General features: G+C 45.0%; 1 protein-coding gene across 6 annotated transcripts in view; it reads left to right on the top strand.

Annotated features, from left to right (window-relative positions):
• Fbxw11 (F-box and WD repeat domain containing 11) overlaps window positions 1-27,262 on the top strand; it is a 106,189-nt gene that overhangs the window by 44,398 nt on the left and 34,529 nt on the right. For 3 of the 6 annotated variants that reach the window (XM_015997605.3, XM_006978878.4, XM_015997607.3), the window contains one exon: window positions 24,580-24,642. The exons of the other annotated variants lie outside the window; for them this stretch is intronic. In XM_015997605.3, the coding sequence (XP_015853091.3) occupies window positions 24,580-24,642 (63 nt within the window). The remainder of the gene's footprint in view (window positions 1-24,579; window positions 24,643-27,262) is intronic. 6 annotated transcript variants of the gene reach the window in all.

The raw sequence follows: 27,262 nt of genomic DNA, 5'->3' as shown, positions 1-27,262 counted from the left end.
TTTTTTTCCTGTCTTTTTTTTCTGCTAAACATTGAAGATTTGTTATTTCTTATGATTATTCATTGCACTTCAGGTCTAAAAATATGGAGGCTTGGGATGACCTTTGGAATTTCTCAGTGTTAGAGTCTTTAATGTTTTATGAGCATTAAAAAGCACACTTTTCAGCCGAGCGTTGGTGGCATATTCCTTTAATCCCAGCCCTCTGGAGGCAGAGGCAGGTGAATCTCTGTGAGTTTGAGGCCAGACCTGGTCTACAGAACGAGTTCCAGGACAGCCAGGGCTACACAGCGAGACTCGCCTTGAAAAATGAAAACAGACAGACAAGCAAAACCCCAAATAAAACAAAACAAACAAGAACAACAAACCGAAACTGCAAAATACAAGTGCTCAGGCTGGAGATGTAGCTGAATGTAGCTCTCACAAAGCCTCGGGCTAATTCCGAGTAGGTCAAACAAAACAGATACCTCCCTTCCAAGTCCATCTGAAACCCCACTTCCAGTCACCACCTTTATTTCACCTGCAGCTGCGCAGTTATGATGATGCTGTGTTCCAATGTCCCAAGGAGCCCAGTTTGATATTCGAGTCAGCAGAGGCTTAGAAGAGGCTGGGCATTGTGTTCCTTCAACTCTTCCTTACCCAGTATACCTCTGGATTGATCTTTTCTCCAGAGGATTTTATTTGAAAACTTCTTGCTGTGAAACTTCCTAAGTATATACAGACACTAATCTTAATCTTGAACAGTCTTCAGACCTCCAACTTTGCTGTTTTCTGGGACTCTTTAAAGCAAAACTAAGATGTTGTAACTGGGAGGAAATGTTTGACAAACAACTGATTTCTGTCAGCATTTAAACATCTAAAAATATAGTTAAGAATGAACAGGAACAGTTGGTACTGAAGGCTATAAAAAGGCCCATATTATGGTGGTGTGTTTTTAAAATCTCAGTACTCGGGAGGCCGGCAAGTGTAGGAAGGTGTGGGAAATCTCGTTTTCCTCTCTTTCACCCCATTGTTGCAAGGATGTTAAGACAGGCCTGCCAGTGCTAAGCATGAGTGGCACCCCCTTCCTCCCCGCACGCACAGGGAAGTTGGGGTTGTTAGGGAGTTTGGGGCTAGCCTGGACTACCTAGACTCTAACTCAGAAAGCCGGCATACATAGTGCTGTCAAGACGGCTGGGGCAGGGCAGGGCAGGGTGGGGCGGGGCAGGGTGGGGTGAGGGTGGGGTGTAAAGATGCTTGTTTCTATCTGCTTCCATTTAGAAAGAGAGGACTGATTCCCACAAGCTGTCCTTTAACCTTTATGTGTCTCCCCACTCAAAAAATACGTGCTAAAAATATTCCAAGTTTTATTGAGGAGTTGTCACTTGTCACATGCTGGTTCCCATTATACTTTGAGTTTACATGCAGATGGCCACACTCTAGTACATTCTTCAGCTGGCTCAGTGCTGCCGCGCCATGTCAGTAGGGAGACAGGAACACTGCATCTTGCTTTGCTTTAGTGACAACTGATGGATTCCAGAGCGGTATTCATGGTGGATAAAGCTTTACAGTGTAATTTAGGGCAAGGAAATAGATAAATGGGTCTTACGACTACATGAAAGTGGGTTTTTTTTCTCTTTGAAAAAAAAAATTGTGATATAAACCTCACACTATATAGCCATTTGTTGTGTTCGTAAAATTGCTGATTTTATTTCTCTTGGTGTATAATTGTTTATTTTATGAAGTGACATCTTTTCTCTGACATTTAAATAGTAGGTAATAATAAATAGATATAGATAATAATGAAAATAGGTAATAAAATAATAGATAATACAGAAAAAATAATTTAGCTATATCACTTTATTTTATTGTTCATTCTGTGGTATTTTTGCCTTGACCTTTTATTTATGTTACATATATTTTGTTTTATGAATGTTCATGTTTTATATTGCATTCTCAGTAATAAACTACTTTTAGATATAGTTAACTGAAGAATACGGCACATGTTAGTGAACTTGAGCGCCTCTGTGTATTTGTTCGATGAGACAGGGTCTTACCGAGTGTGTAGTCCAGGCTGTCTTTGAACTCCTGATTCTTTTGCCTCAGCATCCTTTTGCCTGAGTGCTGGGATTACAGGCATGACCCACCAGGCCCACATTTTAAATAACTGTTTGGCTTGATTATCTAGGTTATAATACGTGAATCAGTCTCTTATCAGTCATCATTGAGGTCATTAAACTTCAATGTGTATTCATGATTAATTCCTAAAGATACTCACTGGAAAATTTTGAATTTTCCAAAAGTTCTTACCAGCAGGTTTAAAGTTCAGTGGAAAGGTTGTCTGATATGATTGTACAGAAATACTGCCTAGTGCGAACTTTTGGAAACCTAGGAACTCATGAAGAATAAATTTAAAACTACCCTTTGTTGGAGACTAGAAAGTCGGATGGCTCAGTGGCTAAGAGCACTTGTTTCTTCCGGAGAACCCAGTTGAGTTCCTGGCACCCAGAGTAGGTGGCTCACAACTGCCTGTAACTCCAGCTTCAGGGGATCTGACACACTGTTCTGGTTCCTGTGCACACAGGCACACGTGTGGTATATATGCACACATAAATAAAAATAGAAAACCCCAAACCCTTAGTTACTAACAAACAAACACCCACTTTGTTTCCCCCAGCAGCAAATATTTATGATATTCCTACTTATGCACCTTACTATCACAGGGTCTAAGAAAACAGGAATGTGTGAAACAGACAAAAGGCTTACTGTTGGAGAAGCACATTATTGTATGTATTTGTTTGTAGTGCCAGGGAAGGGGCTGAAGCTTCCTTCCTGCTAGCAAGCATTCTCCCACTGAGCTACGTTCCCAGCCCGAAACCTCTCCATGTTAGCAAGAGAGAGATAGGAGGAAGGGAACACTAGTGTTCCGAGGCACTGAGTGCTCAGCGTTGGGAGATGGCTTCAGTTTCCCATGGATGAGTAGAAGCCCCTGAGATAGGCCTTTGATGAGCACTGGAGGAAATAGTGAGCAGGCTGACAGCAAGGGCGTGGTGAGAGGGTCCCACAAGTGTAGAGGTCTGAGTGGGAGCATCTGTGCTGGGCGAGCAGCAGAGGCTGCTGGGGGGTGGAGTAGGGACAGGAAGAGGTGAACTGCGGATGGAAGGCGGCAGGGCAGTCCTGGAAGCACCAGTCATCAGCCAGGGAATCAGCAGAGACTTTTTACCAGAAAGCCATCTAACATCCCAGCAGGCTCCCTCTGGCTACTGTGTCACCCCAAGATGAAAAAGGAATCAGGGAGACCAGTTCTAGACTGACCAGCATGCCGGTCAGCATTTCTCCAGAGCCATGGCCTCAAAGGAGACAGGAAAGAGGCGTAAGAACCAGCCCGCCTGAGTGTGGGGCTGACAAGTTTGAGCTTTGCAAAGCAGGTAGGATTTTCCTGTCTCCCCTGAAAATCTTAGCCTCTACCTAGGGCTTTGCAAGATTGGACGAGGCTATCTTACATCGTGGGAAAACAGTTCATCAGCTTTACTGTGAGTTCACTGGTTGTCTGTGCTAATCATATCTGAAAAAGTGTTTTCCCAGCAGCAGCTGGCTTAGTGTTTGAGTAGACAAATGACCACCATAGCCCAGGCAAGAGGATGCACAGAACTGGGGAATCACAAAGCCACACCTGGGGGAGAGGTGCCAGGTGGGAGCTAGTTAAGCTTAAGTGGGGACAGAGACAGTTGTGATACAGGGAAAAGAGAAAAGGAGAGAGTTACTTGAGTAGACATGCTGTCAATCTGGTCAAACTAGTGTTGTTTATAGGGCCAGTACCTGATGAGAATTTAGAGCTGATTAGGACTGTGGTTGGCTCCGAAGATGAAACTATCTGCTCACAGCAGTGGAAAAGTACTTCATAAAGAATCATTCTGTCTAGTTTATTGGTGGAAAATCCATTCAGTGTGTGGAGAACTCAACAGTCAATGAATGTACCTGCATACACAAGTTCCTGAGCTGTCCACTTACACCCTCTGCACAACTTTGTAAACTAGGCACCGTTAGGTCTAATTTATTTATTTATTTGTTCATTCATTCATTCATTCATTCACTCACTCATCTATTTATTTATTTATTGGTTTTGTTGAGCTAGGTTCTCTGTGTGTATTCCTGGCTGTCTTGGAACTCACTTTGTAGATCAGGCTGACCTTGAACTCACAGAGATCCACCTATGTCTGCTTTCTGAGTGCCGGGATTAAAGGCATACGCCACTACCACCTAGCTAATCCTTTTAATGATTTATTTTATGTGCATTAATGTTTTGCCTGTATGTATGTCTGTGTGAGGGTGCCAGATCCCCTGGAGTTACAAACTATTGTGAGCTGCCACGTAGATGCTTGGGAATTGAATCCAGGTCCTCTGAAAGAACAGCTAGTGCTCTTAACCGCTGAGCCGTCTCTCCAGCCCTGTTCTGTCTGTTTTATATGTGAGAAAATTGCAACTGAGAGGCGGAAGGGAGTTGCCAGGACTGAAGGCTAATCTCTGTTCGCAGGAACCTTGTTGCTCGTTCAAGTCCAGTCACTGCAGTCTTGTCCGTATTTGAGGTTGGGAACAGGCTTTTCAGTCTTGGGCTGGTCATGCATGAGAAGTGCTTCTATGTCACTGGGCAGGTAGCTCAGAGGACCAAGTGTCTGCTCTGAGTCCTTTCTGCTGAGCTCTTTACACTGACAGCCTGCGGCTGCTGCTCCTTCACTCTTAGATTTTTTTGTTTTTCTTTGTAGCACTTAGTGCTGGCTGAAATTAGATTGTTGGTTTGTTTTTTCTGTCCCTTACCACACCCGCCCCATCCCAACCCGGGTTCAGAGAATAAACAGGTCATATTTTCCTGCTTATTGCTTGGTAAACAGACTTGTTTCTGGACTAGTTCCTGGCAGGTAGTAGGTACTCCGTAATTACTCAGTGACTTAGGAGTGGGCACAGTCAACTGGAATGAGAGGGAAGGGTTCTGATTCTGTGGTCTGGTTTTCACTGGGTTGCATAAGCAGGACCACTTTGGACTTGGTTTTCTGAGCTCTATAAATTTAAGTATTTCCATGAGTTGGAAAGTAACCTTGGAAGAAAACTGATTTTACTTTTAAGCCAGTTGTAATTTTGTTTTGCTTTTAAAAGTAATCTTTTCTGACTGTATAGTTAATAGTAGAGAATTGGGGTAAAAATGGAAAGTGAGGGAGGTGACATACTTCATATTGGCCTTTTTTGTTTTAGTTTTGAATCTATATACATGCTTTACATATAGTTGAGACTGTTTTATGAGTTTACAGGCTTCATTTTTCTTCATGCCTTGTACACTTACTTAGGTATAGGTGTTTTGTTGTTGTTTGTTTTGAGACAGAGTCTATGTAGACTGGCTGTCCTGGAACTCACTATGTAGACCAGGTGGGCTTTGAACTCAGAGATCCTCCTGTCCCTCCTCTAGAGTGTTGCGATTACAGGCATGTACCATCACTCCTGACTACTTAGGATGTTTATTCTAGCCTTTTCCTATACTTTTTCATGACCTAATTTAAAAGCATCCCTCGATTTGGTACTTAACCGAGGCACTTGGAGTCTTGTTTTTGTTATTGTAGAATGCAGGTCACCTCTTCCCTGCCTTCACTGGGACTGCTCAGGGCCAGCTTGGCAGAGCTTGCCACCTGGTTCTCCTTGTGGGCACATTTCACCAAACTCTCACCAAGGTGGCACATGATTATTTGGAGAAGTCTGGAAAGCCTGTTACCCTGTGGCATCGGAGTTGACTTCATGACACATGGCAGCTCTTCACTACAGCAACTTGAGTATATGTTGAGTCAGCTGAAGTCATGGCCTATGAAAGAAGATCTTTTGGATACACTTGGCCATGAGAAAGAGCCCCAGAGACATTTTCAGGCACACAGCTGTGCCAGCATTAGCCCAGGTCTTCTAACTGAGCTACCTGGGCACCGTGTCTAGAGTTTTGTGTTGATAATTCAACTAGAATGGCACCATTCACAAATACTTAAGATGCTATACTCTCTCCTACATTTTGTACCAGCCTGGGGACCCCTGTAGTCTATCACTCTTGACAGTCCTAGACAGGGTGCAGGGTAAACATGCACTGCCCTATGTAAGGAAGCTTCCTGCCCCTTGAGAAAGCCAGGCATCCTTTACTGGAGTCTGCAAAATTGCTTTTATCCTAAGATAATTGTTAGCTGCGTCATTTGAAAGAAAGAGCAAAACAAAAATTAAAATCTCTCATCTTTACAACAACAGGAACAAAAAAATTAAGAGTTATAGTAATAGTATCTGTGCTGACAGGTAGGAAGGAATCATGGAGTTTCAAGAAAAAATACTTTCTTCAGAGAAAAATTGCTCCAGGGAATCTTGTAGTCACCATAGGAAGTATGTATCAGGGACGCACTCCTTACTATCATGGATGGCCTGGGGAGACACATGAACCTAGTGTCCTCAGTCAGCACTGGCTCGAGGTGCTTCTTTGTGTGTGTGTGTGTGTGTGTGTGTGTGTGTGTGTGTGTGTGTGTGTGTGTGTATACACACACCTGGAGGTCAGAGGACACTCTGTGGAGTTGGTTCTCTCCCTCACCTTTACAGTACTTTTGAGGATTGAACTCAGCTCATCAGGCCTGCAGAGCCACCTTGCTGGCCTCAGATTCTCCTTCAGATCATCTGCCAGTAATAGTTTAAGGGGTGGGGTGTTCAGGGATAACCTGTTACTCTCTGATGAGATTTGAGGCCGGCACTTCAGGAGGGAATCCCCCCAACCCCTTTAAACCTGGTCAGAAGCCAGTGACTGAGGAGGCCATGGCCCACCCCCCACATCCACCCCTGCTACTGTAAACCTGGTCAGAACTTGACCGGGAGGCCATCCACGGGCCTCAGTGGGGGAAGCCACTGCTGTGGTTTTGCTAAGTGCACCTGATGCACCTTTGAAATAGTTTTGGTTTTGCGCGGGGACCAGCACCGCATCAGCGTTGGTCACAGAGGCATATTTTCTCAGGGGACAGTGAGTGGTAATTGCAGAGGCTCATTGGTCAGAATGCTGAAAAGAACGGACTCTTGGAAAGTTGAACTCTAAATGAGACATCTTCATCACGCTTCCGGGGCTCAGGAGACATTGTAGAAGAGGAGGTTGAAAGAAACGAAGAGATGGGAGAAGGGGTGGCCATCGCTTCCTTGAACTCCAGCAGGCCTGATTATCAGCATAAGACCAGCACAACATTGGGCCTTCAGCATTCTGCCAGAGGGAGTCAGAGGAGGGGTCCGGAGGCAGGCCCCATTCCTCCGGCAGATACAAGCGCAGTTAATAATTAATGGAGAGATTTTCTTCAGTGGGGTAGCTGCTGGTAAGGTGCCCTAATTAATCTCAGTGGACCCCAAAAACAAACGGAAGGAAAAGATGTGGTGGGGTGGGGAACTAGTTGAGAAGAGGAAGAGGAGGGTGGGGCAAAGAAGGACTCTGGGGGTGAAAAAAATTTGTAGAAAGGATTTAAGTGTGTGTAGGCATGCAAGCATCTGTTTGAGTGTTCACATATGTATGGATATACTGTGGAAGCCCACAGTTTATGTTGGCTGTCCTTCCACTCTTGAGGCAGGCAGGGTCTGGTGCTGAGCCTGATGCTCCCTGATCCTGGCAGGTCTAGTTAGCTGTCTCATAGCCCCAGGGATTTCTGTCTCTACTTCCAGAACGAATGCTGGGATTGGCTGCCCTGCCTGCCTGCCTTTCTCCATGGGTTCCAGTAAGGCACTTTATCTACTTGGCTATTTCCCTAGTCCAGGATTTAATGTTTAAAAACAAAACAAAAAGTGGTTTTTTACACCCTAATAAAGAGAGAAACTCTTAGGACTGAGGATGTAGTGATAGCTTGCTGACCATGTGCAGGACCCTAGCACTGCATAAATCAACAAGTAACTAGACAGACCCACCTGCTTCTCTCTACATTGAAAGGGGGGAGGGCGTTTCAGATGCTTGATCGTATCCGTTCTGAGTGGTGTGCTCCCGTCATTGGAAGTGCTGGCTATGAATGTGAACAGGCCGTTGGCAAGGTTGCTCCTTCTCTGTTTGAGTTGGTCCTAGGCTTGCTGAAAAGCTGCAGGTGTGTTACAGAAGTGTTTCCAAAGACTTGAAAGCAAAGCTGGTTGCTGTCCTGCCCCTCTGTCTTAGTGCAGGGAGAGTGTCCTGCAGTCTGGTGGAACTGAGCCGTGAGTAAACAATGACACACTGTTGGCATTCAGGCCTCAGGTGAAACCTAAGTTTCACCAAAGCTCTCCATAATGTCCTATATGGATGTGTAGTTTTGATTTGCCTTCTAAATAGAGCCCAGCAAACTCACTTCATTGTAACTCACTGTTTCATGGAGAGGTCCTTTGAAACTATGGAGGTGTATGGTCTCCGTGGCATTTCATTTGCATGTATTGTGTCAGGATAGGTGGTTTTCTTCTGTAGGCTGGAGTCTGCTAGCCATTATTTTGATGGTCAGATTGCTCCGTTTGGCAATGGTGCTTCACGGGCATCTCGTGCATCTGTTTGATCTGTCTTTATCATTGTTTTAAGTGCTTTGTACATTTATTTGCAACACGTTCCAGACTCTTGGGTTCTCCCATACTCAGGTACAAGTGTCCATGCTTAGTGTTGTGGGGACGCCATTGCTTCTGGGCCCAGCCAAGGTGCTAGGAAATGGAGTTTGTTTCCCTCTGGAAACCTCCGAGAGTTCAAACCCTCAATCCCAGTACATATAGCCCCATTCCTCCATTTAGCCTTCAGTAAGGTCTTCCTGCCTCAGCCTCCCAGTCGGGAGTTACTGACTGGTATGGTCACCACATCAGCTTTGCAGTTGCTTGAGTATTAGTTTCCAAATGCGTGTAAGGACTGGGTTTTGGCAAGCTTTTTGTTTTTTCTCCCCTCTGGAACATTGGTGGTAATAACCCAGTAAGAAAAATGGGTGTCTTAATTTACATTTTTTAGGGAACTGAGTGCTCACTTCTTAAAAAAAAATTGAGCCGGGCAGTGGTGGCACACACCTTGCCTCCCTGGTGCTGGGATTAAGAGGCAGGAGGATCTCAAGTGAGTTCAAGGCCAGCCTGGTCTATGTAATAAGTTCTATGACAGCCAGATCTACATAGTGAGCAACCCTGTCTTGTGATGGGTGGGGGTGGCGCTGGTGCTGAGGATTGATCCCAGGGCTTCTTGTATGCTAAGCATGTGCTACACTGCTCATCTGTACCCACTGCCTCCAAATTGTCCTTATTTTTCTTGCAATGCATGTGTAGTCCAGGTTAACCTCAGACTTGTAGCATTCTTCCTCACTTCTTCAGCCTCACTGAGACACCACACCCAACTAGACAACCCTTTCTATATCTGTAACTTCTTTTTGATTGTTCGATCATTATTTGTTTGCTTGTTTGTTTGTTTATGGCATTTCCAGACAGGATTTTTCTGTGTAGCTCTGACTGTCCTAGGACTCACTCGCTTTATAGACCAGACTAGTCTTGAACCCAGAGATCTCCCTGCCTCTGCCTCTCTGGTGCTGGAATTAAAAGCGTGGGCCACCATGCCTAGTTTGTAATTCCCTTTCTAACACTGAGAAATATGACTTGGACTTTCTCCAGTTTTTCACTTGTTTAGTCTTAGGACCTAGGAAATACATTACTGAAAGGTAAATGTACTAAATGAACACTTTTTACTATTTAAAAAACAACGAACTTGAGCTGATGAGATAATTGAAACTATAATGGTGCCAGCCTTGTAACGCTGATGCCCAGAAACAGTGTACACAGATATTTTCATAGTATGGTTGAATTTAGTATTTCTTCAGGGAAAATTCTTAGTGGCAGCATTGTTAGATGAAGAGGTATATGTTACCAGATTTTCCTCCCGAAGGGTTGTGCATGCTATCCTAGGCTATAACAATTTAATCCATGTTTCCCCCCAGTATTTACATGTGATGTAGGTTCTGTGAAGTGCAGATCTAATTTTATGTTCCCAAGTTGCTGGCCAGTTGTCCCCACAGGACTTGTTCAGAGCTTCTCCAGTCATTGAGATGCCACTGTTTATCCTGGGCTAAGTTTTCCTGAGTACTGGGGTCTATTTCTGGGCTTTTTCTACTGTGAGCCCAGAATCTGGCATACTGACCCACAGTCCAAATCCAGCCCTGGCTGTGTAAACACAGTCACACGGACACAGCCGCTGCTGTTGACTTGATGCCTTAACTTTCACACTGCAGAAAAAGACTGTGAGTGCTGGGGACAGAGACTGAGGCTTGCAGAGGTTGAGAGTTTCCTTGTTTCAGTGTTCCAGAAGCTCCTCCATTGGAGAGGCTGGGTGACCCCCCCCAGAAGCTTCCCTTCCTGTCCCTCCCTTTCCCCCCCCCCTCCCTCTTTTCTGAGTACTCATACAGGTTTATGTTTCCATATGAGCTTGAATATTTACTTATTTTGCCCCATGAAAAGGTTTTTCTTTTTCTTTTGGAGGTGTGTTGACTTGTAAATTGGGGGAAAACATCTGTATAATGTTGAGCTATCTTTTCCAACAGCAAGTTATAAAGCAAAAACCAGAGAAGTACAGAGCAACCAGTCCACAGACATGACCATTCCTGAACACCATGTGGCCCTCTAGCATTAGTTTTTGAAGAATTACTTTTTAATAGGAATTATCATAAAAAAATCCTAGTTTTAAGATGTTCTTTAAATCACAAACTATCATTTTCTAATCTTTCTTGCTTTGGGGCTTATTTCTTTATGATTTAGCATATGGTCAGCTTTTGTCAATTTTCGGCCCAGTTGAGAAGCAGATTACTTTAAATCTCTCTAATAGGCAGTGTGAAGTTTGGTCCCTAATTCTAAGACCTGCCCACCTCATCAGTTTGTCCTCTTGAGATGTCTTGTCCTGAGAATAGTGTATGGAGAATCATTTCAGGATTCTTTTTCTTTTTTTTTCTCCACCCAGTGGTTGGGATTGAATCTAGTCCTTGTGCATGCTGGGTAAGCCTTCTGTCCCTGGGCTAGATCCCAGATACTTTCCTTCTAGGACTCTGTTCTCTTAGTTTCTACCCATGATGTATTGTGTTCCTCTTTGAGGTTTTTAGGGTTGGGTTGGGTGCTTTTTTGTTTGTTCGCTTTTGAGACAGGGTTTCTCTGTGTACCCGTGGCTGTCCTGGAACTCACTCTGTACACCAGGTTGGCCTTAAACTCAGAGAGATCCACCTGGCTTTATTTATTTTTTTTAAATATGTGTATGGATGTTTGCATGTATGTCTGTGTGTGTCTGGTGCCCTTAGAAGCCAGAAGAGGGCATCAGATGCTCTGGAATCTGATTGCCCTGGGAAACCCAACTTTGTTTCTATTTTTCACAATTTTCCCCTCTATTTGTGGTCTTGTTAGAGAGTCACAGACTTTTTAGGATGGATTTTTTTTTTTCTTCCGAAAGCACTTGGGATTCTGACAGAGACTGCATTGTGTTTCTGACTCTGTGGTAATACTTACAGCTTAAGTCTTGTGATCTGTGGAAACAGGGTGTCTAAATGTTTGTGTCTTGAATTTCTTTTCGCAACATCTTGTGGTTGTCAGTTAAAATTAATGATGGTTACAAACATTTGTGAACCGCTGTGTGGGTGCTGGGAACTGAACTCAGTTTTCTGGAAGAGCAGACGATGCTCTTAACCACTGAGCCCTCTCTCCAGCCCCCCTTTTCAGTCTGTTTTTTTAGTCAAGTCATATGTGAACAAAAGTTTTACCATCCTCTCATCCCGTGTTTGCACTGGCTCAGATTTCTAGTGTGCTATTGAAAGTATTGATGTTTCTGACTTTAACCAGAAAGTTGACTTTTTCCAGTAAGTGTGGTTTGTGTGAGTTTTGTAGACTGTGTTCTTTATTAAGTAAGGACTTTCTCCCAGAGTGCTGTCCATAGTTAGGTTTTGTCTTTAAGAACTGTCTTGGAAAGGCACCTTACCATGCACCCTTCACCCCATCAGTTGTGACACTCAGACACCAAACTCTGATGTCCTGTCTGTGCTGCCTGTGGCTTGTAGAGGCACCAGCAGGGCCCAGGCTCCGTTTCATTTGCTGCTGCTGCTGCTGCTGCTGCTGCTGCTGCTGCTGCTGCTGCTGCTGCTGTCTGTGCCCTCTGGCTTTGCTGAGTGCCTGGGTGGTGTGTTACTATTGACGATTGCATTCTTTGTGTCCCGTGGCTTTGCTAGTGTCATGTATTACTGTTACTTTGTTGTATGGGTTTCCTCTTCCTCCTCCTTTCCTCCAGCTCCTCCTATACAAGTATGCTGTCAGTGATATTTTTAGTGTTTTGTGTTTTCTTGCTCTGCTACACTGGCTGCGACTAGTAAAATTTGTTTTGGTACATGAATGGACATTCTAGCTTTGTTCTTGAGTATGGGGGAAATATTTCATCTTGTGACATTAATTAATGTGTTAGGTACATTTTTGTTTTTTATTTTTTAAAATATTTTTTGAGATAGGGTTTTATTACATACCCCTGGCTGGCCTGAAACTCACCTGTAAACCAGGCAGGCTACATCACAAAGATCCACCTGCCTCTGTCTTCAGGGGGCTGGGATTGCATAGATGTTTTAAAGTCTTACCTTCAGTATCCCTCATGGTCATCCATTATGAAGTGCAGGTTCCCAAGCATCTTCTGGGGTGCTGGGAATTAAATCAGAGGCAACCGTGTTTAAAGTGTCGCCGGACAGTTTTTAATAGTGGATGGGTCTTGAAGTTAGGTATTCTGAGCATGTCTGTTGCAGCTGGCTGTTCTGTTGTGTCTTTATGAGGAGCCACGTTTTGATTACCACTGCTTTGTAAGCTTGAATTTCAAACTCTTTGAAACCCAGCGTTGTTCCTGTTTCACACTTTTTTTTTCCTGTTTGTGGTCTTGTGGGAGATTCATGAAAGTTTTAGGATGGATTTTTCTTTATTCCAAAAGCACTTGAGATTGTGACGGAGATTGATTGCATTGTGTTTCTGACTCTGGTGATACTGACTGTGTTGTCTTTCCATCTAAATGTTTGTGTCTTTAATTTCTTTTAGCAACATCTTTTGTTTGTTAGTTAAACTTAATGTGTATATAGTCTGATTTTTACCATTTTTCTTTTTTGCATTTATTCCTTCATTTCTTCTTCAGATTCCCAAGTTTTCTTCTGGTGCCATTAATCTGTTTGAAGAAGCTTAAAGCTGGCTTCATGACTATTCCTAGACTCCGAGTGACTGTTAGGAAGTAGTGTCCTCTCTGGTCACAGAGCAGGAAATGTGAAGAGTGAAAGTGACTGTTAGATAAAGGACGTGAAATCTGTTCTCAGGAAAAAACACGAGAAGTTAGAGAATCAAAGTCGGCTTGGTCATCCATTTATGAAATACAGGTTCCTAAGCATCTGCTGGGTTTCTGGGAAGGAACCCAAATCAGAGGTAGTTGTAGGCACAAAAGTTCATTATCATGTTACATTTAATAGAGCTAAAAACAGTGTCTTTACTTCTTGTTCATCTCACAAATTATGGGCTGGAGTAAACTGTAGCCACTAAAACACAAATATAGGTACACAGCACCACATGGCACAAACAATTTCTAGAGCGTGTCTTAAACAGTTTTCATGTGTGTGCATACACATTTTGTAGTTTTATCTCTATGAGGCAGTACTGTGGTTATTTGGATTTTTTTAAAGAATATATTTATTTATGCATGTGTGTGTAATTCCTGTGTAAGTCTTTACCTGTTTGGAATTTAACTTATGTATGGAATTTACGTTTTTTAAAGATGTGTTCTGTGTCATTGTTGTGTGCAGTGCAGTCCCTTGCCGCGTGTTTCACTGTCACCATATGCAGACTTCTTGCTCACTTAATGCTGTCAGAGGCTGGGAAAGATGGCTCACCCAGTAAAGTGTCTCTGCACAAGCAGGGGGACCCCAGAGCCCATAACAATCCAGGGGCAGTGGTGCACGTCTGTAACCGCAGCTCTGGGGAGGCAGAGGCAGGAGGCTCCTTGAGCACACTGGCCGGCCAGCCGCACTGAACCCAGGAGCTCCAGATTCAGAGAATGTCTGTCTCAAAAATACATTAGCGATCACGGAAGACAGCTGACATTGACTTCTGGTCTCCACCCACATCCACACACATGTGCACACCCATACATGCAATGCTTTCTATGGAGGGAGTTATTTAACTATAGTATAAATGATCGCATTTATCTTGACAATAAATAATGTGTTCTGTTTAAGAAAATTTGCCCATCCCAAGATTCTAAGAATGTTGTAGGTAAATAGTAATAGCTTTATTATTTATTGTTTACATTTAGATCTCTGGTGTAGAATAGATTGTGTGAGAGAAGGCTTAAGATATCTTTAAAATAACAGGTGCTGTGGTGTTTTAACTAAAAAGTCCATTCTCTTCCTACTGCACCAAAGGGTCACCAGTGCTTAGTCAGGTAAATTTAATCTGTGGATTTGTGTTTGGATCAGTGTCCTTCCATTGATCGTTTGTCTACATGTCTGTCTGTGGAGCTGTCCTTTATTATAGTTACATGCTAGTACTTGGTATTCCGGGGTGTGGATCCCCTAGCTTAGTTTGTTAGATTGCTTTGATTCTCCTGGGACCTTTATATTTCTCTATGAACTTTTAAATCAGCTCAATGTGTCTGTGGCAGGGGATGGTGGGGGAGGGCAGGGAGGGCAGGGGAGAAGGCTCGCCCACAGAAGCCTAATGATACTTTGGCTCCCATTGTGTTGAATCTGTTATCTCTTTATTCTTTTGTGGTTTTTTGTTGTTGTTTTTGAGACAGGGTTTCTCTGTGTAGCCCTGGCTGGCCTAGAACTCAAGAGATCTACCTGCCTCTGCCTCCTGGAATCAAAGGTGTGTGCTGACACCACCACCTGGCCTATCTCTATTCTTTTTTTTTTTTTCCCGAGACAGGGTTTCTCTGTGTAGCTTTGCACCTTTCCTGGGACTCACTTGGTAGTCCAGGCTGGCCTCGAACTCAGAGATCCGCCTGGCTCTGCCTCCCGAGTGCTGGGATTAAAGGTGTGCGCCACCACCGCCCGGCTCACTATCTCTATTCTTTAAGGCCAGCTTTTGGTGGACCTTGTTTGTTTGTTTTTGTTTTCCTTTTTCTTCCCCAGTTTTCATTCCTTAGCAAATGGTAGCTACCACATTGTAAATGTAACCATCAGGATATAATCTGTAATTTCTGTGGTGTTATGTTTTAACCTTAGATAGACCTGACAAGCTATAGTTGGACAGTAATTAAGTAGTGATTGTGATGTGGTATGGTATTTCTCTAACTTGGGCAGATGTCACTGGTAGGTGCTTCTTATTTTCTTTTAGTAGAAGCAAACGAAGATAAAGAACCATTGTGCAAGCTTTGAATTGACTCATGAGCAGTGTTTTATTGTAGATGTTTCCATGTTTTCTATGCCGGCAGCACAGGCAGGATTTCTCCCTATTTTATAAAAAGAAGAGACTACCCAAGAGAGGGGTCCAGTGACTTTCCCGAGTCATGTTTGTAACTTGACAGCTTTGAGTTGGGGCGCAGGCTTTGCACTGGGGTTCCGGCTCTCTGGGTCAGTCTTTGTACTTCAGTAGATGACTGCCTTTGTGGTGCGTTCCTCATGACCTCGTGCTTTTGAGACATTTTTGTTGCTGTTTCTACAGAAAGCCTCTCCTCCCTGGCTTCTTGGAGTAAATTAAAAAGTTTTACTTTTAAGGGCGTTCTTGAAGAATAAGTGTACTTTCTAGACTTGTCTGCTGTCTCAGGCAGATGCCAGAATTCTCTCCCCACCCCATGCTGGAGGCAAACTCAGGACCTTGTACAGGCAAGAAAGAGCCCGACCACTGAACTACACTCCAGCCACTGTCTGGCCCCTTGGAACACTTCACATTCAATTGAGGTTTTTTGCCTAGGTAACCAGCGCTTGAGGAAAAGAAAGGGTGCCTGTCTCTGAGGTGACTCTGTTTCTAGCATGGGAGGGTCAGAAATAGCACGCATGGCTTTCTTTCTTCCTGTGTATCTTGTAAAGGACATGGAAATAGAGGAAAGGAACAAGGATTATGTGTTGGTTAAGTGGCTGGCTGCATGCCGACGGATGTTGTGGTGGCGGAAGAATCACGAGCCATGGTTACCTTTCTAGAGCTTTATTAAGAGAGAGAGAGACAGAGACTGTGCAGAGGAGGGAGAATACGGAAGGAGAGGCCATATAGAGGAAAGGAACAAGGATTATGTGTTGGTTAAGTGGCTGGCTGCATGCCGACGGATGTTGTGGTGGCGGAAGAATCACGAGCCATGGTTACCTTTCTAGAGCTTTATTAAGAGAGAGAGAGACAGAGACCGTGCAGAGGAGGGAGAATACGGAAGGAGAGGCCATACGGGAAAGAGAGAGGGCACAGAGAGCATGCCCCCCTTTTAGGCTGGGATGTCGTTGCAGGCTAGTGACGTAATTAAGGGCATAATCCTTACATTATGAAGTCGCCACTTCTGTCTGCGTGGTTTCTGGAAGATGGGAGAGTAGCTAGTATTTATTATGGACATATATTTTACTTCTGCATTTACAGATGCCAAGAGGTATCCTAAGTGCTAAGCTGGTAGAGTGAACAGACCCAACCATACCCATTCTGTGCCGGTTACAGGTTAAAGGAGCCCTTCTGAGTGCTGGGGTATCTTTGACAGTTTTCTTGCGGTGAGGTCCTTTGTGACGTTCTTGTCATCTGTTTTGTGAAGGAGTGTGCAGGCACAGAGATGCCAAGTGGCATTTAGCAGGGCGAACCTGCTGGAGAGTTTGGTAGTTGGCTTCTGTTTCCCCAAGACTAGAGCATGTGTCTGTGGTCTTGGCGTGGATCTCTTGCTTTTCCTTGCTGTCTATTTTACATTTCTAAGTAAACGTTTAAGTGAATTTTATTTATTCATTTATTTATTCTTAAAGTTTGTCTTATTTGCATGATGAGATCTTAATTCAATGTGGCACATTGTTAAATTAGTATCTCCAGGGACTGGAAAGTTGGCTCAGTGGTTAAGTATACTTGCTACTCTTGGGGAGGACCCGGGTTCAGTTCCCAGTACCCACATGGCAGCTCACAGCTGTCTGTAGCAGCAGTCCAGGGCTTCCGGTGTCCTCTCTGGCCTCCGTGGGTGTCAAGCATGCACACAGAGGCCAGACATACATGGAGGCAAGCACGCAGATAATAGAAATAAATTTTACAGAGAAGTCTCGCCAGTCTGTAATAGTTGGACTGTCTTCACATTTTGTGGTATACAGATGGCTGTTTACCTGCCCTGGGAGACTGAACCAACCTCAGAGTAAAAATACTAAAAACACAAAAGCAAACACCTGCTGATGTCTGTAATGGCTGTGTACACCCTTCCCCGCTGTCACCACCCCTGCACAGTACAGTGTGATGGCCGCTTGTTCACACAGCAGCTCATGGGCAGGATAGGCAGGAGTCTCGAGGTGACATAAAGAGTGTGTATGTCGCGTAAGTGCACACGTGCAGTTGTCCTTCCATTTTGGTGTTTGGGGGCGGTTTCTGAGATCAGGCCTACATGGATACCGAGACACAGCTGTGCATCTGCGTACCGTAATTTGTTCTTTTACTTATGTCACATGTTTATCAATTACACTTTAAGTCAGAAAGGGAACTACATATCACCTATGGCTGGAAAATCAACAGTACTGTAGGGATAGGAGAGGGAAAAAAGAAATGCTGTGATTGAAGACCCCTCAGCAACTGTAGCTAGGCATACCCTTTGGGGGTGTCAACAGATACTGCAGTGACCCAGCTGCACTTGTAAATAGACCCTGGCACTGCACAGAGCACACCAGAAGACACGGCAGTTATTTTTACATGCTGAAAGTGGGCTGGGGCGTGGCTCAGAAGTGCTTGGCTCGCTGGCCCGAGGCCCTAGGTCATACCCCAAGCACCAAGGGAGACGAAAGGAAAGCTGGGGTGGGAGTGACTGAGTGCATTCACGGCTTCTCCCACACTTCTGGAGTGTGGGAGACAGAACCCAGGGCCTTGTTGCAGGTATCCACTCTGCTTTTGAGCTCCATCCTCAGTGGTAATAATTCTTGGAATAATGTACAGAAGCAAAATGAACAGATTCCTGTTGTATTTAAGAATTTTAGTGAGACAGTGTCAAAGAGAGGAAGCCAGACTCAGGAAAGTGAATATCGTGGACTCCTGGGTGGAAAGGAACCACTAATCACTAGGGAGGGCCGATGAAAGCCACAGCGAGAGCTGGGTGTGGTGGGTGCAGCACCCGTGCCTGGCCCGCAGACAGCTGAGACCTGTCTCGGAAACACAGAGAACTCGGACAATGACTTAAACCCTTCCCCTAGGAGAAGACAGAGAAAGGTCTTGAAAACCACATTAATAAGTATTGATAACTTTTTGGTGTCCTTTGTGAAATTTTACTCTGTAAGTATGTAAAAGCCCATTTCATCCTCTTTTGACCTCTACTTCCCAGAGACTCAGAAGTTGTTGTCATTCAGAGTTGATTGCGTGTGATGCTGCTTGCAGTGACCGTCTTTGCTTTCGGTCTAATTTGGATTTTTCTACACATCTCACCCATCCGCCGTGCCCAGAGCCTTTTCTGGGAATTTGTGCTTTACTCTGTGGGTTAGGTGTATGCCTAACGTGGTTGTCTCCTCCTCCTGCCCTTCCTGCCCCCCCCCCTCCTCTTCAAATTTAAAAATGCTGGTTGTAGCCCATTAAATTGATTCGTGGGTTACAATCAGCAGTTGGAAAAGCACACAAGAGACTTATTTTTGTGTGGAAAGTTTATTGTTGTCAGGGTGGAATGTCTTTACTAACTGCAGAATTTGCAGTTTTTTAGAATAAAGATTGTTCCTTTTAGATGATTCTCAGAGTAGGGAGGTTTTGAAGTGAAGATATTCTGTGTTGGTTGGTGGCACTTAGCAGCAAAGACACTCCTGCTCATCGGCAAGCCGAGAGGAAGGATTGGGGGCTTGGAACCAGACTGCATTGTCAGGACTGCTGGAGAAGGCAGGAAGCACTGAGACCACTTGACATCTGCCGAGCTTTCCCGTTCCAGTCTGGGAGACGTGTCAAGAAAGTCACCGAGGAGAAGGTGGCCACTTCTGCTGAGCCCTTGTCACAGACAGACTACTGCATGTGTCTTAGGACATTTTCGAAAGTAGCTTTTTTAAAAAATGGGAATTTTTTTATTCTTTTATCTTTGATTGGATACATTTAATGGAGATCCTACTAATTGATCCAACTGATCAAGCCCATGTTTCTTCCTCAGGGTGAAAATTTATCCTGCTTGATTCATACTCGGCATGCTGGGTGGGTCTGCTTTGAGAGTGGATCCCAGGACCTGTGCGGGCCAGGCCAGCACTCTGTTCCCCAGGTGTACCAGCCTTCTTTTTACCTGTAGTCCAGAGACACATGGTCTGACGAAATTGTCCCTGGTGGCTTAGAACTCACCCTCTAGCCTCAGACCCAATGATCCTCCGGCCTCAGCCTCTCAAACCTGAGATTGCAGCCCTTACACTGGGGACCTGTACAGAATGGTGTTTCTGAAGGCCATATTCTCAGTGCCTGGAGTTTGCTTGTGATAGTAGAAAAAGTGTCTTCAGAACAAGATTGGGACTTCACAAGGCTTCAGCTGCTGTGTGTGCCCTGTTGCTGAGGGGGTACTCATGCATGTAGGAAGAGGCTGACTTTGAAGCCTGCCGCTTACTGGTGGGAGACACAGGCAAATTGCATAGGATGTCTGAGTCAGGGTTCTCACCATTGGTAGACTAGAGTGTAATATATGTACTGTCATATAGGTTGTGGTGAGGAATAGAGGAAATTCACATAAAGTTTTCAAAGTTTCAAAGCCTGACTGTTGTGGGCCATCATTAAATGGTAATGTTGTTTGGCAGAGCAGTGTTTGATGGGTAAAGGCAAATTAGCTTGTTGAGCTGAGTTTGGTCCTGGGCCCACACAGTAGACAGAAGGAGAGGACCAACTAACTGCAAACGGCACTCTCTGCCTTCTTCCTCCACGTGGCCATGGCGCTTGCACAGCGTGGTTTTTAAATGGAGCCGTTGTTAGTTCTGCCCTTGGAGGAACTGTCAGGTAAGGTGTATGGTGCTGTTTTTAATGTAATTGAATGTCACTTGCAGAAGATACCAGCAGTGCATTCGATTCTAGTGGCATCTGGCAGTTCTGGAGTCTTGCGTTTTGGGTTGGGTACATTGTGGTGGCATCAGTGGAGCGTCTTTCCTTAGGCTTTTGCTGCCTGCCACATAGCCACCCCATTTTGCCATAGCAGTGAGATTTAAACAGAGACATAAACCAAAATTACTCAAATAACTCATAAAAGTTTTCCTAAAGCCCATGGACCTCTAGTAAGAACTCTTGTAATTAAAGATTCTCAAATAACTAGTTTGATGGTAAGCAGGACTTAGCCCAGAGGTGTGTATATAATCTCCTCACACTCCACAAAGAGCTACATGACCGTGCACCAGTCACACCATATGTGAAGAGCCTCACATACTGTCCCTGGGGCCAAGCAGAGGGACTGTGGTGTTTTCTGAAGGCCAGTGCACAGCACACACTCCTAGAGGACTTCTTTCAAGTGGGCAGGGTGATTTTGCCTTCCTCTTCTCTGGACAAGTGGCAATCTAGAGACAGTTTTGATGGTCACATTGCCATGCTTCCTTCAGGCATAGGTAGAGGCCTGGGATGCCTCTTATGTCTCATAATGCAGCTGCCATAACAAGATGTTTTCTGTCCCTAAATACCAGTAGTACCCAGGGCAGCCTCCCCAGATCTCAGCTGCTGCTTTCTGGATGGTATTGTTTGGTGGTGGTTCAGAGTAGGTAGGTTTAAGTTTTTACTTATTTGCATCTTGTGCCTCTGGCAGATAGATGTGGAAGACAAGAAGCGATGACAAGCAGGCAGGGTTGAGGGAGCCAGATGGGTATTCAACCTCTCTCAACCTGATTGGCTGACCCCATGGTTTCACCTGAGAATTTGGATGTGTATCACTAACCTTGACTGCACCTGAACCCTGACCTGTTGCCTTTAAGAAGTCAAACCCAGTGATATAGAAAGTGTGTGTGTGCGCGCGCGTGTGCGTGTGCGTGTGCGTGTGCGTGTGTGTGTGTGTGTGTGCGCGCGCGCGTGTGCATGGCACAAACAGCTCTCTGCCGTCACCACTTCCCCACAAACCCGCAGAGCAGATTGAGAAAGGTGATGGAGAAGTGGCTTCTGCTGGCAACTGTCAGAGTGGCCCTTTCTTTCCTTTGTTGAAGTGGGAGGACGGAGACTGTGCCATGGTCCAGCGTTGGCAGGTGCATGCTGAGCTATCACAGCAGATGTTACTCCTGGGGCTGCTTGAGGGAAGCACTGCTACACTGACTCAGAGTTCTAGCTCCTCACAGAATGGGTGGGAGTCAGTCAGTCGGTCACTTACCGGGATGTGGGAGACCTCTAGCAGGTGACGTGTGTGCTCATGTACATAGGCAGTGGTTCTCAGCCTTCCTTAGACCCCAGGTCATTTTTTCTCTTGACATCTCTCATGCTGTGTAGAATTAAATACTGTTTGGAAGTGATTCACTGGGACTGTGGTCCAGTGGTCAGGTGCTTTTAGCAAAACGAGGGCCCGAGCTGGAGCTGTAGAGATGGTGACGTCATGACAGCCAGCCTCATCCGTGTAGCTTTAGTGCTGCCCTCTGTTGGTAGTTTTTCTCAAGTATATAAGAGAAGCTGAAAATATGCCCTCAGAGGGTTCACTGAAGTGGAATCAGTTAGCTTCTGTAGTCCAGCCTGAAGAGAATAGTTGGCATTTCTTCAGAAGATCTAGTTTCCTCTCAGCTGTACAAATAATGCTTTTGCTATTTTAAACAGATGAATTTAAACCTCCACTGTAATGATGGCTGTTACTGGTGTAGTCTGCAGGACTCCTGGCATTTTTGATTCTTCCTTGAGTGAGGAAAGACATCATGTGTGTCTTAGTTAGGGTTTTATTGCTGTGAAGAGACAGCATGACCCAACTCTTACAAAGGAAAAGATTTAATTGGGGCTGGCTTACAGTTCAGAGATTTAGTCCATTATCATCATGGTGGAAAGCATAGTGTTGTGAAGGCAGACATGATGCTGGAGAAGGAGCCGAGAGTTCTTTTTTTTTTCTCCCCTAAGATGTATTTATTGTGTATACAGTGTTCTGTCTGCATGTATGCCTGCTCGCCAGAAGAGGGCACCAGATCTCATTTCAGATGGTTGTGAGCCACCATGTGAGTGCTGGGAATTGAACTCAGGACCTCTGGAAGAGCAGTCAGTGCTCTTAACCGCTGGGCCGTCTCTCCAGTCCGGAGTTGAGAGTTCTACATCTTGATCTGCAGGCTGCAGAAGGAGACCGTCAACCACTAGGCCTGGCTTGAGCTTTTGAAACCTCAAAGCCCAACCCCCAGTGACACATTTCCTCCAACAAGACCACACCTCCTAATAGTGCCCCTCTCTATGGGCCTGTGGGAGCCAATTCATTCAAATTACCACACATTGCTTAGGTCAGAACCACTCTTTCTAACTGCCATACTCAGGCAGTAAGGAACCAAGACACTCAATTCCAGAAAGTTTAAGCTTAGAGTATACTACAGACCTATGAATTATGAGGAGCCTGGCTCTCCACTTAACTTCCCATCACTCCATGCTCTGCTTGTGCTTCTTCCAGCCATGCATCTGTCTCCTTGCCTTTTATTTCTTTGTTTTTCTTTTTTTTTTTAAGATTTTATTATTTATTTATGTATCTGAGTGCTTTATCTGCATGTACAACTTTATGCCAGAAGAGGGCATCAGATCCCACTAGAGATGGTTGTGAGCCACCATGTGGTTGCTGGGAGTTGAACTCAGGACCTCCAGAAGAGCAGGCAGTGTATTTCTTTTTTTTTTCAAGACAGGGTTTCTCTGTGTAACAGCCCTGGCTTTCCTGGATCTCGCGCTGTAGACCAGGCTGACCTTGAACTCACAGAGATCCCCTGCCTCTCCAGTGCTGGGATTAAAGGCGTGCGCCACTGCCTGGCATCTCCTTGTCATTCTTGGCTGCTGCTGCTGTGACAGTCACTTTGTAACTTCATACTCAGGGATGAGGTCCTGAGTCGCAGTCTCAGTTTGCCCGTTCATCTGTGGAAAACTGTCGGCTTTGTTAGTCTCCAGGGCCCTTCCAGGTAGCTGTAAGGATAGTGACATGGGGGTGCTTCACAAGCGTAGCATTTGTTCACTTCTTCCCTCTTCTGGTTCAGGAGTGTCCACTGATTCCCATCCCCATCCCCATTTCCTGCACCCTGTCACTGGCCTTGCCATTCTGGGACTTTTAGATTTTATTGAGGAAGATTTTCCATTCTACCGTGCCCAGGTCACTGAAGTTATAAACATGTATAAGTAGCCTTGGGAAAATAGCGTCCTCAACGCAGGGAAGGAGGGCATCTCTGACCAGAGATTCAGCGCCAGACACAGCACTGGTGGTTTCACCACACTCTGTGGCTCTCTGTTTGATGAGTGACTTCCCTTGCCCAAGGTCCCACACTGAGTGACCAAGTCAATAGTCTGGCTTCTTGCTCTGGCTCTCCTACTGTGTGCCACCAAGGTAGACAGTAGTGACTCCTACTCAGTGGTGACTCAAGGTCACCATTGGGGATTTCCCATTGGTCTGTTGGGCAGTTCTCTGTGGGTGGAGCCCAAACATTTCAGGACTTAAAAGGTAAAGGAAAAGTAAGGAGGGTTTGAGAAGGAAGCTCAGCCCTGAAGATGTAACCAGATCCCATTATGTTGGTAACCATATCTGTAATGAACCTTCCGGAAAATGCTGTGGGACCGATGTTGGAGTTAAGTTTTGTGCTCCAGTCTTTGAGAGTTCTAGGTTTGGGAAAGGAACCTTAGAGAGACAGTCCCTGGGCGCTAGTGAGCTGTTCTTTTAGAGCACAACCCCCCCCCTTTGAGAGCACCCCCCCCCCCACTCCCCCTTCTCACCAAGGCTCCACTTAGCTGTTAGGTAGGAGCTTCAAAAGGGAAAACCCAGTCATGATAATCTCCAGTTAATGGGCATCTGCTGAGCCACTAGGTCACCAGAAGGGATAATTACACAGTTTCTTTGTGTAATAAATACAAAAATGGAAGAAAAAAAAATGTTCTGAAGGCAAGCCAGATTGTTAGTGACTAACAGTGTCCTCTTGAGAAAGAGCTGTGGAGGGAGGTGCTTGGAGGGCCTTGTCACTTGTGATTGCTGGTGGATGGGGTACAATACTGAACAGCAGGCATTCTAGGAGACATCTTGCTCAACCATTGGGAACTTGGGAATCTCGGAATTCTCTGCCACAAGCCATAGAACAACGATGATGAAGGTGTACTTCCACCCCACCTCACACGTTAGCTGCTCCAGTCATGGCCAGCCTCCAGAATGAAGACTGGATGCTCACTTTTGATGTATGGAAGATGAAGCTAGCTTCCTGACCCAGAATGGCATGTTAGCCACAAGCCAGAGCTCTTGGCTTAGCATCCATTCTCTAGTTTGAGATCTAAGTTTATGCCTTGCAGTCATTTAGGTTTTTGCAGAACTCGGCATAATTCAAATAACCTGTTTTTCCCCCTTAGAACACTTCAGTTATGGAAGATCACAATGAAGATGAGTCCCCAAAGAAAAGTGCTCTTTGGCAGGTAGGCACCATAAGCTAGCAGATTACCATAGATAAGTTCTGCCCTTGCTCGTGTCCTCACTGAGATCAGAGCCCAGCCTCAACTTTGCTCAGGGCTGCTGGATTCAGAAGCCACCCTATTAGCCAGACCATCATTTCCTCAGGGAAGTGTCCTTACTATAGTAAAATAACTTTGGAGTTTTCCTGAAAGATTCCAAAAGGGCAATAACCTGAAATACTGACTCTGGCCCAAGATAGACCATGTGGAAATCCTCCATCTGGGAATGGTGGGAGCATTTAGCTTTGAGCCGAGGGCAAACCTTTATGGCAGTCCTGCCCCACGGTTAGAACGGCTGCACTTCCGCTCGCACACCCTCCACTCTACCCTGCTCTTCCTGTGGGGCACTTTCTTCTTTCATTTCAGTCCCTGTTTGCCTCTCTCTGCTTGTTTGTTCCAACCTCCCAGGATTTGAGGCGGTGCGGGGTGGGGGTCTGGGGAACATGGTTGAGTGTTTTTATTAAGCATTCTGGTGAACCTTTTCTCCTTCGTGAGGACGTGAGTAAAGGCACAACATATATAGAACAAAGTGGGGGCGGGGGAAGTTACCTGGGCTCATTGGATTAAAAACGATTGAGGTAGGTTAGTTAGCAAGAATAATCTACGCACAAATTTAAAAGGAAGTGAAACAAGGTAAAATAATTTCAGCAGGGTTTGTCTGGGCCCACCAGAGAGCTGGAACTAGAAGCTGGAAAATGTGCTCCTAAATCTGCATGTGCCCTGCTTGTCTTTTTTGAACGCCATGTGTAAAAGGAACACTCGTGACCTTCTTCCACATCTGCATGGCCGCATCTCTTAACTGTTGACCTTTCAGTTTGCAGTGGTTCCCAACTCTTTAAATCTGGGTCTTCATCTGTCCACCTCCTCCTAGTCAGTCACCTGGTGGGAAAGGATTGAAATAACAGTCCTTTGCCTATCAAACGAGAAAGGGCGTGTTAAGAAGCAACACAGATGCAGGCCGTTGCCATAATTCTGTTTAACCTGTTGTGAAAGCAGATGTTCTGGACAATTGTCATCCAGATGTTGAGTAAGGAAAGAACACATGAAGTCTCACAGTTGACATTCTACACGCAGCCTTATTTTGTCGTGGTGTGCTCCCCTCTCCACAGATGATTGTGTTCATAACACCGTAAGACTCCACATCTGCCTTTGTTCCTCCCATGGTTTCAAAAGCTCCCTCTCTTAGTGCAGTCTACTTTACGTAAAGCTGGCCTGTAGGGCCGGCCACACTGTAGCCCTTCTGTGTAGATGATGTGTTGTAATGTGAGTTACCAATTGTTTGCAATTGGACAGTCACTTCTATTTTTTCCGGTTATAACATTATGATACTGTTATGCTTAAAATGATGTATACATCTCCTTTTATGCCTGTTAATATTTATGACAGCAAAGGGTTTTTACTTTGTGTCATTCTTCTGTTGAGTTGGTTAGATGGGAATGCCTTCCAACAACCAGAACTTTGAAATGCTTGTTCAATGCTGCCCTCTGGTGGTAACAGGTGCTAATTGACTTACCCCTTGCTCCAGGAATTGGGGTGGCCTGGAGAGTTGGACATGGATGGTTAAAGGAAATTAAGTGGAAGCTGAATGCTTTCTGATCTTACTTCTAAATGTAGACATAAAAACTTACTTGAGATATGAAACTGAAAAGCTTTTTGTCAAGAAAAGCCAGAAGTTTCCGTCGAATATTTAGAGGTTCCCTTCTTTCTTCAATGAGTTTAGTTTAGTTATAGAACATACCATTAATGAAAACTCTTCGTTCCACGTAAGGCTTTGGAAACAAGTTTATAACGGATTTAATGGCCATTTGTAATTCATCTCTTCAGGTCTGAAAATCCTTTACTGTCTTAACTATGAGTAGGCTATCAGACGAGCAGTGGACAAGCGGCTTGGCAGTGTGTAACAAAACACTACCGTGGCTGGCTGGTGAGGGCGCACGCCTTTAATCCCAGCACTCAGGAGGAAGAGGCAGGCGGATCTCTGAGTTTGAGGCCAGCCTGGTCTACAGAGTGAGTTCCAGGACAGCCAGGGATATATAGAGAAACCCTTTCTCGAAGACCAGAACAAACCAAAACAAAACACTGATGTGATTGTTTTTAACTAGAAGGCCCTGTGTTTCCTAGCATTAGTAGTGTTGGTGGCTTCGAGTCTAGGGATGTAGACCGTGTTGTTACGGTGCTGTGAGAGGGTGTGTATGGTTGCATATATGTGAGTCTGCAGATGTGTGTCTTCTGCTGTTGTTCGCAGCCTTCCTGCCTTGAGCTAGGGTCTCCTGCTGAACTGGAAGCTTGCATTTTCAGCTCTTCTGGCCAGTCAATGCGTTCTTGGTGTCTGTTTGTTTACATGCCTTCATGCTAGTGTTACTGGCATGTGCAACCATGCCTGGATTTTTAATGGGTTCTGGAGATTTGAACTCAGGGCCTCATGCTTGCACAGCAAGTGCTTTTACTTGCTGAGCCACCTTCCCAGCCTCTAGATTGTGGGGTACTGCCATCCAGAAGTGTTATGGAGGGCTTTTTTCTTTCCTCTTTCTAGGGGAGTAGTGCTAGAATTGAACCCTCTCCAGGACTTTACCCAGACTCCTAT

Source organism: Peromyscus maniculatus, chromosome 8 (genome assembly GCF_049852395.1).
Source record: "Peromyscus maniculatus bairdii isolate BWxNUB_F1_BW_parent chromosome 8, HU_Pman_BW_mat_3.1, whole genome shotgun sequence".
NCBI lineage: Eukaryota > Metazoa > Chordata > Mammalia > Rodentia > Cricetidae > Peromyscus > Peromyscus maniculatus.
The sequence above is the reverse complement of the archived record's forward strand: the minus strand, read 5'-3'. Positions and strand labels throughout refer to the sequence as shown.